At 30.2% G+C, this 10,899-nt stretch overlaps 1 protein-coding gene and 1 non-coding gene across 2 annotated transcripts; one reads left to right on the top strand and one right to left on the bottom strand.

Annotated features, from left to right (window-relative positions):
- Positions 2,976–3,047, bottom strand: TRNAP-AGG. Its single transcript has one exon. It is a non-coding gene; the product is annotated as a tRNA-Pro (tRNA).
- On the top strand, positions 6,250–8,105 carry LOC109359278. Its single transcript, XM_019603887.1, has 2 exons — positions 6,250–6,545; positions 7,748–8,105. The coding sequence occupies exons 1-2, from the start codon at positions 6,328–6,330 to the stop codon at positions 7,836–7,838; spliced, it is 309 nt and encodes a 102-aa protein (XP_019459432.1). The 5' UTR covers positions 6,250–6,327; the 3' UTR covers positions 7,839–8,105.

Raw genomic sequence — 10,899 nt, 5'->3', positions numbered from 1 at the left:
TTGACACATGACCTAAAAATTTTATTTACGAACCAAATTTTAATTATTTTTTAATTAAATACTATTAAAATTTATCAAACTATATTTTTTTCTTTATATTTTTAGTACCGGAAGGTCGGGAGAGGATCTCAACCTAAACATTTGGCCCTTGTACAAAATTTTCAGATTATCTTATATCATAATTATAACTATATTACTCACACAGGAAAAAACAGATTAAATCTTATTAGGATTATATGTAACACAGTATAAACAATAATTTACGAAAAATAATAAATATTGTTAGGATTAAGTGCTTAACAATGATTTATGCTACTTCAATTATTTTCCCAGTAAGTTGATTTTTTTTTTACTTTCCCTGTGTTTAAGTTCCTTTTGCTTAGTATCAGAAACAAAATATTAACAAAATTCTTCATATTTTCCACCATACAAACAAAAAAGGATATGATTAACATAAGAAAGTAATAATTAAGCAATAGATGAGTTGAAGAAGGAATAACTTAAACACACTGAGTAGAGAAATTAAGAGGGTATATGCATAAGAGAGTAGGAAATAGATGACTTACAAGGTCAATCCAGTGAACAAATAAAGTGGTTGCAATAAACATGAGTAAGAAGATGGTGGACAATAAAGCTGAGCGTGAAACCCATATTTTCACTTTAGAAAATGATTCATCATAGTCTTCATTATTTGCCATGGATGAAGTTCTACCTAAGCTTCAGAAGTATAGATTAATTATTGCTAAGACTTCACATATATATTATATATATATATAGATAGATTATTCCAACTAGCCAAAATGAATGTTGAATACATCTAAACTATTGATATATTATTGACTAAAATTATAAGATTTGGATTTCTTCAATAATTACACCTCTCTTGGTAGTTGTTGGAGTCATGATTATATACATGAGTACATGTATTGTAAACCTTTTTATTTATATATCATTACACCCAAATGATATGTTGTAAAGAGGTATGAAGGCATATACAATAAGTATTTAAAAATTAATTGTTTAGATATTAATGAGCCACTATGAAAGTGAGGAAGTTATGAAAGCATATTTCCAAAAGTTTGAATTCAAAGAATTTATGTTTCAAAACTTTACCGAAGGAAGTACGCATGACAAGTTGACTTTTTTTATATTTAGTCCATGTTCAAAACTTTACTTATGTTTATTGTACAAGGTAGGATTATTCGGTGTATTTAAAAGTGGGAGGGACACAGGTACAGTAAAACACGAACCAATTAATAACAACTTGTTGAGTATTATGGGTGAAAACAAGTTAGAAGGTCTATCATGAGCCTATTATTTGACCTATAATAGATTAAATCAGGTTAGACTTTTTTTATGAATAAGTCAGACTCAGGTTTTTTAAAAAGCTTATTTAGTTTAACAGACTAGATTTTAGGCCGCCTAAAAGGTCTATTAAACTTAACAAAACAGTCTATTTAGTAATATTATATAACAATGTTCAAATTATGTTATTTTAATATAAGTAATATTATTATAAAAATGTATACAAAAATATAATTTAATTATTAGAATTAAATGATGTTAACTAACATTGGGCCTATAAACCCATTTAAATGTAGACATGATAGTCTATTTCATAATCACATATAGAATAATATGTCTTTAAACAGACTAACAAGTCAGACTACACTTTTAAACATATCATATCTAGACTTTGATTTTTTTTTTAATAAGCTAACAGGTCAGACTCATTTTCTTATATGCTATATAGGTTGAACTTGTTTAAGACAAAGTTTAACCTGAACCTTACATGTTTCCATCCTTGTTGAGTATATCATTGAAGTCTAGAAGCAATGCTTATATGGAACATGAATTTGTTGTTCCAACTCATTTCTTATAACGTTTTTCTAAAAAATAATTTTAAAATTTTAATTGACATGATATTTTTATTAGCAAAGGATAGTATATGATATATGATTTCGAACAATAAATCTTTATTCGTTTATGACACTGTTTGCCAAACCTTTAAAAAAGTTTTTTGGCTAACTTGTTATTTTTTGAGTCACTCAAAAAACTATTAGAAACATTCGGTATATAAATATTGAATGTAGTTTGTAACTTTTAAGAATGAGCTTATAGCATTTGAAAATTACTTGTCATAAAAAGCGACTTCAGCTCTGTTTAGGAAAACTAGTTTGTAGTTGTGAAGGTAGCTTAAACCTTGTAGCTGTGAATGTAGCTTATTAAACTAGAATTGTTCGGTAAAATCAATTTTATAACTAGCTGAAATTTAAAAATAATTAAAAAGAACATACATTATTTTTTATTTGAAGTAATTAAATACATATACAATTTAAAACAATCATTTAAATGATTATTTTAAATTATTTATGTATTTAATTGTTCAATTAATAAATAATAAAATAAATAAATAATGTATGTCATTTTTAGTTTTTTTTTTTAAATTTCAGTTAGTTATAAAACTCATTCTATCGAACAATTCTCGTTTAATAAACAACATTCACCTCTACAAGCTAGTTTCCCTGAATACATCCTATGTGATAAGATTCAAATAAACTTTGGTTGTAGTATATGCCATAATTTTCTTTTATGTAACTTCATTTTAATTTTATTTCTAATAAGTTTTATTAATTAACCATGATTAGGTAAGGCTGGATAGTTACTATGAAGCAACAACTTAAATTAGCATCAGATTGATACGGCCATTTTAATTGGAATTTGTTGTGAAGAATTTTTCCTACCAAACACCCTAACCTTGTTAGGTCAAGTCTAGTATTGTTTGTGCTTATAAGCATTGTAGGGTATGATATATATTGAAAAGAAATGTTCAAAAGTTTGTGTTAAATATAGTATGTAATGGTTCACGTGATCAACTTAAATATCGTGTGTTAAATATAGTATGCAAATGCCATCATTTTTGTGCTGTTAAAATTGTGTCCTTTGAAGTTAATAATTTAAAATGTAAAATGGAAGGGGCATTCCGAGAATTGAACTCGGGACCTCTCGCACCCTAAGCGAGAATCATACCACTAGACCAAATGCCCATTTGTGTTATTCTTTCGCTTAGTTTTAATATTCGAAGCTAAACTCTTTGGTTATATTGAGTTTGATTAAAAATGATTTTCAAAATTATATGCACTATATCCGGATTAATGTGATACTCAGCTCACTGCTGCAGAGGCATCAGACTTTGGTGAAAATGAAGCCCACCTTCCTCATTCATTTGTTTACCATATTCTAAACATATTGTGGGATTGAGAATGTCAATTAACTATTATGGTTGCAATACCAATTACATTCTGATATTTAGTTGTCACTTTTATTTGGTTGGTTACTATTTATATTAGTATTATCACAAATCTTTTATAGGGTCTCAATATGTTGATGGGTATGCCAAATCAGGCACTTTAGTCCCTTCAAACCAGGAGGAAAATCTCAACATGAACATACACCATATATTTTTAAAAAGCAATTGTAATTTATTTTATTATGGAGAATAACTATATTCTTAAACTCATTCATTGTTTTGACACGTGTTTTATTTCACTTCTTTTTAATTGTTTTTATTTTAAAATATATTATAAAAAATAATAACACATGTGTCAAACAATCAATGAATTTAAGGAGATATGTTATATTCTGATATGAATAGATAATTTATTCTCTTCCTTCTATAAAAAGTATGAGAGAATAAAATATTTGTTCATAACAGGGGATAACTTATCTCCTCCAACCAGTAAAAGTATGACATGTGTATTGTTTTGTGTTATTTTATAAATATTTTTGTAAAAAAAATATTAAATATCACATATGTCATAATTTTATTAATTGGAGAAAATAACTTACATCTTTATTGCATGAAATACATTATTATGGAAGTATAATTTTTAGGCTTAAAGGCAAATGGATAATGAGATGCATATGCATCTATAAAATAAAAGTATTTTTTTAGAGTGATTCTGAGCACTAGAACTTGATATAAATAACTAGGGGTAAGCAAGATCTGGTCCAATCTATAGACTTGTCTTAATCTGATGACTTAGTGATAGGTCTGATCCGTCCAAATAAATAAAAAATGATCGACCCGGTTAGAAGGGACAAACCCTCGTCAAAAAAAGGACAGCTTCGAGTTTATGTCCAGATCACCCAACTTATCCCTTATAATTATATATCAAGAATAGTTGAATAAGTATCTATCAATGTCCATTATGTTCAGCTCACATAACTCAAATATCTACAAGTTCATGCAACATATCCACGTCATTTATCATATGATCTTTATTCCTTATTGTGAACATCCAAGTGTTATCGTATTCATTTTTTTTGAACTTTTGAGTATTGACATGTTGTTATTATTTCAGTTCTCATTTCTTTTTTATCATTTACAAGAACACTTCAACTTATGTTGACAGTTGACATTTTAAATTGTTCTAAAATTTTCAACGTCTTCTATAATTTTCAGTCACATGATTACGATATTTTTTAGTTTGAAACATGTAATTTATGATTTGTAGTTTATATACTGATGTATGTGGGATACATGTTTTAGTTTAATTTATATACAGATTGTGCATGCTTAAATATTTGAGAAAAAAAAACTACGTTTGTCATTTTGTCATTTTCCAACATGAACTCGTTTCTATCTTGATCCGTCTTATTTTGGACTCGTTCTTCACGCATCTCATCCTAATTATAGACGGATCAAAGTTAAAAATTTGATTTGATTAATATTTAGGGACGAGTGAGAGACATGTTTAACTCATGTCATGCTTACACCCTATGAAGCATAGATACGAATACATGTATCAGATACGATATATATCCGATACGTCGACACACATTTTTTAAAAGATGTAGGATACGATACGTTCAGGGATACACGTATAAATTAATAAAAAATACATAAAATATAATAAAATTATAAGTGTAAATCCTCTTCTTCTCTCCTACCCTCTTTCTTCTCTCCTACCCTCTTTCTTCTCTTCTCTGTTAAGAAATAAAGGTAAGCATTTTATTTATCTTCTCTATTAATACTCATACATCCTCTTCTCTTTATAAACATACTAAGCGAAAAGAAACTAAGAAGTAAGAAAGGTAAGATTTTTTCTGTTTGCTCTTCACAACATACCTATGGCGGTAGAGGCAGTAACACTAAGCACCGGCCGATGACGTTATGGATCGGAAAGTAACAGCTATTCGAGGGTCAATGTGGTGTGATGATAAGTTAGTATGATGTGACCTTTAAATAAGTGAGTGTTTATTGAAAACAAATCAAATCTATCTTATCATAAAAACGAATCTATATATCCTATATTTTATTGAAAACAAATCTATATATCCTATATTTTATTGAAAACGAATCCAATACGTGTCTTGATATTTATTTTTATTTTTTTATTTTTTTTATTTTTGGATACTCTATGAACACGTATCCTTCGCGAATCTGAACGTATCCGTATCAGATACGTGTCGGACACCGATACACGAGGGTATTTGGCGAATCCGTGCTTCATAGCTTACGCCTATAAATAACTTAAGAATAAAAATTAACCACCTGCAATATGAGAAATTCTCTGAGTTGACAATTCCATATAAATCCGTCACGTTTACCATGGAGATTGAAGTGAAATTTTCATATTTTGGGACTAAAGTGACAAATATTTAGGAATAAGGAACCTGAATAATAATTTATGCATTTTTATTTCAATTTTGTTGGTTATAATTTATACTATTTTTTATTTCGAAAAGTGGTCCATCAACTTATTTTGTTTTCAAATTGGTCAAATAATACCAACTAAACATTATTCTATTGTGTAAGATTCATTAGATCATCAAATATCTTAATAGATCAAAATTAAAAGTTTGATTTATCATAAAAATAAGAGAATAAAATATCTTATCACATTAGAATATAATTTACTTCTTTAAATCTATTAAGTATTTGACATCTGTGTTATTTTTCTTTTTATAATATATTTCAAAGTGAAAATTTATTGAATGAAATGAAATAAGACATTTGTCAAACCTTCAATAAATTTAAGGAATAAATTAGAAATAAATTTGTATAAGAAAATATTTTATTCACTCCAAATGAAAAAAAATACTGTTGGTTGTATAAAATAATTCTTTTTTGTCAACCAACCTATTTTGTCATTAGTTTTGCAATTCATTTGGTATAATTATAGAAAACTAATTGAGAAATTCTACATATATTTTTATCTTAAGTAACTAAAAAAATTAAGGAATTTTAATAAAGAATCCATAGAGTTTTGAGAAATATACCTAGTCATAAAAATCAATAGAAAATTGAGAAGGAAGAAGAAGATGGCTAGCGGCGGTTTGAAGAAGTTGTTGAGTTTAGCAATCACAGAAGGTGTGACTGAAGCACGAGCCAGAATATTCGGTCATCAAATCAACACTACCGGTCAGAAATCTGCTCACAAACTTCTCCGGAAGAAGCTCATTGGTGAGAAAGTTGCACAATGGTACCCATATGATATCAAGAAAGATGACCCTCTTGTCATGGCCCGTCAAGAACAAGAGTATTCTCTCTCTTTCTCTTCACTCTTAGTCTTTTTTCTCATTATCTCACAGTTTCTGGAATGCCCACTATATGTTTGTGATTATGTTTCTGTGACACTATTCATGTGTCCGTGATTTTTAGTGTGTGAAAGTTTGCGGGGTTTCCTTATTTTCGTCAATGAATGGAATGATTCCATCAAGATTTTATTTTTCTTTTTGGGGTAGTTTAGGATGAGGGGATATAGTTGACAAGATAGGATTATGAATGAATGGGGGTATTAGGGAGAAAATTGTTGCAGCTATGGTAGAAAATATGATAGAATCTCACCATAGCTGATATGAACATGTGTGAAAAAGACTTATATAAGCCCCCATAAGGATAGCATGGAGGGTATCCCACTATAGGTGAAACCATTAAGTAGGATTTAGATTTAAATAGTTTGTTTAGAAAGATGGTTTATAATTTGTGATAGTGTGTATTATGAAGATGGTTGACTTTGATTTATGTAGCTGATCCCTATTGTTGTTAGTATACAAAATGTGTGCAACATGAAACCCATTTGCACAATTTCGTTATGGTAAATGAGATCCATCATTTTGGAAGTTAAGTGCAGTGGTGTGTGGTGTGGACTGAACAACAACAATATTGGTTTTGAGCGAAGTTTACTGCTTTCAAACCAATATGGTAAGAAAAAAAGTTCAATGCAAACTATATTTTGTTTTTCCTTTACAAGTTAGAAATCACCTTATCTCAAGGGGCTGAGAGCCTGAGACAATTATAACTCCCTATTGTCTATCCACACTCTTTACTGACCCATCATAATTTTGATTTTTTCTTGATATAAATTATGAGCGGTTAATTAGGAATGTGGATGGACAAGAGTCCCAATAGTATCAATCACCCCTATCAAAGATGGTGAGTTGATGACTATTTCTGTTTACTTTTAGTTATAAGTGCCCTGCTTCTTTCACATTTTGAAAACATCTTAATTCAGGTAAAAATTTCTTTCTGGTTTCCCCTGGGAATTTAGTTATGTTGTCTTGCATCAAATGCACTCTAGTATTGTAATTGATCTCCATGTAGAAATTAAGCATCCAAATTTTTTGAATGGTGGTGTCCTTTCTTTTGCGGTCAGAATCATTGTTAGATTTTACTAGTAATAATGTACATTGATTTCCACTCATTCAAGACTTCTGATACACTTATTCATGTTCTTTCTAGACGCTTGTCGAAGCTTGAAATGTTGAAGCGGCGGGGAAAAGGACCTCCCAAGAAAGGCCAAGGAAGGCGTGCTGCCAAGCGCAACAAGTAAATTATACTTTTACCTGTGGCTGGAATGTATTGCTGGTACTGTTTTGAGTTAGAGACAATTAGTTGTTTATGTAAAATTTCTCTGAATTTGGTTCCTGTTATTGGAATGATTGGATCCATCTTGCATTTTTTATCTGAGAGTTATTGTATTTACACCTGAAACCATTAACCTAATTTGGTTGGTGTTACTAGGTCTCTGTCCAATCTTTGTGAATTAACTTTACAGAAATTGATTCAGTCTACCTTGGAAGTTGGGTTATAAAGTTAAGCTAGCCTTTTCACTTAAATGTTATTAGAGGTTTGCTACAACTCATAATTTATCATTCTACAAATTCTAGTCTGGTTTTGCATAAGAAATTGTAGTTTCAGTTCCAATTCCATGGGGTGATTCTATGTTTTGGATTGAGTAGTTCTCCTAACAAATTAGCCTAATTACATGTGCTAAGTCAATTGATACATGTCGTTTTTTTGTTAGGAAAAATGTTAGGCTGATTTATTAACTGGATATAGCATAATTGAACAAAGAAAAGAAAGGAAGAGTTTTTTGTGCTATATTGTTTTATGACAGCAATAGCTAATAAGGCTATAACAATTCTAAAGTTGAAATAGCAATTAGTAAGGATTAGGAATTGGGTTTGAGTAATTTTTGTTGGTAAATAAAAGTTTAGTGAGTTGGGTCATGTTCGTGTATAATTTTATAATTGGATCTGAAACTGTCAATGAGATTGATAAAGACCTAATTAATTTTGCATGGGGTTGGAATAGGCTGCAAAAAGTGATTTTTTCGACGAAAATTGTGTCATCAATATATTTTCGCAAATAATGGAATAAGTAATCATGGTATGACCCATAAGTAAAGCCCATAAAACATAGGGCATAGCAAATAAAAATCTAAAATAGGGTTATTATATTTTTAACTCTCAACAGGCTAACACTTACAAAAAAAATATATTGTTGTTCTTCTACTTTCACACTTAGTCACGGTTATTCTCATGGAATATTGGGAGAAAGATACAATATTGATGGCCAGTATTTTTTCATGTTTAATGTAAGAAAAAATTATTCTAAGGTGCCCATGTCATCAGCGAGTAAGACTCCTCTCTATTAATTGAGAAACAAGTTATATTTTGTAGTGTACTTTGAAGGTGAAAATTGTAATTTCAATGAAAACTAAGGGTCATAAATGACATTATCTTTTGGCTTGTTAGTGCATTTTCCCATAACTTGTCCCTCCATTAATAGAGAGGAGTCTAACTCGTCATTAGCACACCTTATGCAGTGTACCTTATTTTCAGCGATACGTAAAATAATATTGTAAACAATTTATTCTGAACCAGCAAAACATTCGTCTAGTAGTGCAAGAGCATATTAGATCGTCAGTATGATCAAAAAGTTAAATATTCGATTTCTGTGAGCAACATTTATTGATAGGGGCAGACATACACTCTGAAAATGATTAATTTATTATCTAAATGGTGAGGAGATACCCTTGTTATTATAAAAAAAAAAACTTATTATGAATGAGGATAAAATATTTCACACCCATTCATTAATAGGCATTTGTAATATTTTACATTTTATTTTCTAATTTATTGTAAAAATAAGTAAAAAGTTGTTAAATATCATTGTCTAATTAGTGTGATGAGAGAAGTTATCTCCTCACTAGAAAATACATTATACTCTATTATGAATACCCTTGTCTTTCACTTCCACTAGTTCAATTTTTTTCTTATGCGGTAGCTAAATTATTTAAGGATAAAAACGCAATATTTGTTTCAACACGCCATAGACAGGGGCTATAAGGTACACGGTGTCTAATTTTGCTCATAATATAATATAGTGTGGAGTGGCTATTAAATCTCTCACATATCATTTTGAGCTTGTACTTGAGCAACACAGTAAAAAATTAATGAATAAGAAACTTTTATTGTGAGTGAAAGAAGAAGAAGAAAATTTTACAAGTAAGAGAAGTGTTCCCATTCTGATGCAAAAGTAAAAGAGAAAAATCCTATAAATAGGAAGTCAATGAATAACTAACTCTACTAATTTAACTACTTAGATATAACGGAAAACAAAAAATGGAATGTTAAAAATGGGCTTATTAATCAGAAAGGCCGAATAACCAAAAACAACAAAGAAAAGACAAAAAAAAACTTCTTATCCTCACTTAGCCTCATCTTCACCCATTTCTTCTTTATTGACAAGATGGATAGAATGAGAGCCATTATTTTCTAATAGTCCCCCACAAGCTGGCATGTGGATGTGAACCATGCAAAGCTTGAAATGAATATTGCAGAAAGGTTGAGGAGACAAGGACTTCGTAAATATGTCTGCAACTTGAGAAGCAATGGGAATTGGTAGTAAATGAATGGTGTCTGACTGAATCCTTTCACAAACAGTGGCAGTCTATCTCTATATGATTGGTTCTTTCATAGAAGACTGAGTTTGCAGCTATATATAGGGTCGATTGGTTGTCACAATACATCACAACAGGTCCAGAATGACCCATTCCAAGGTCTTGAAGAAGATGCATAAGCCATTGGGTTTCACAAGCAGCCATGGCAGTGGCTATGTATTCTGCCTCAACTGAGGACCTGAAAACCACCTTTTGTTTCTTGCTTTTCCATGATATGAAAGAGTTTCCTGTATATAAGCAATATCCAGATACTGATCTTCTTGTGTAAATGCAGGTACCCCAATCAGAATCTGTGTAGCCTTTGAGCTTGAAATCACAACTAGATGGGAAGAAAACTCCTATGTTGATGGTCCCTTTAATATACCTCGGGATCCTTGTCGCAGCCTCAAAATGTTTATCAGTAGGGGCACAGAGAAATTGGCTCAAGTGTCCAACTACAAAACTTAAATAGGTCGAGTATGAGTTAAGTAAACAAGTTTACCAATTAACCTTCTCTAAGTGCTTGGATTTGATAAGGGGTCACAACATTTGGAATAGATCAACTTGGCAGAATACTCCATAGGAGTTGAAGAAGGCTTGGCAACTAGCATTCATGTTTCTTGCAAGAGATCAAATGTATATTTCCTTTGGCAAAGTAAAATACCTT

This window comes from Lupinus angustifolius, chromosome LG11 (genome assembly GCF_001865875.1).
Source record: "Lupinus angustifolius cultivar Tanjil chromosome LG11, LupAngTanjil_v1.0, whole genome shotgun sequence".
NCBI classification, from domain to species: Eukaryota; Viridiplantae; Streptophyta; class Magnoliopsida; order Fabales; family Fabaceae; genus Lupinus; species Lupinus angustifolius.
This window is presented reverse-complemented; position numbering and strand designations above follow the sequence as displayed.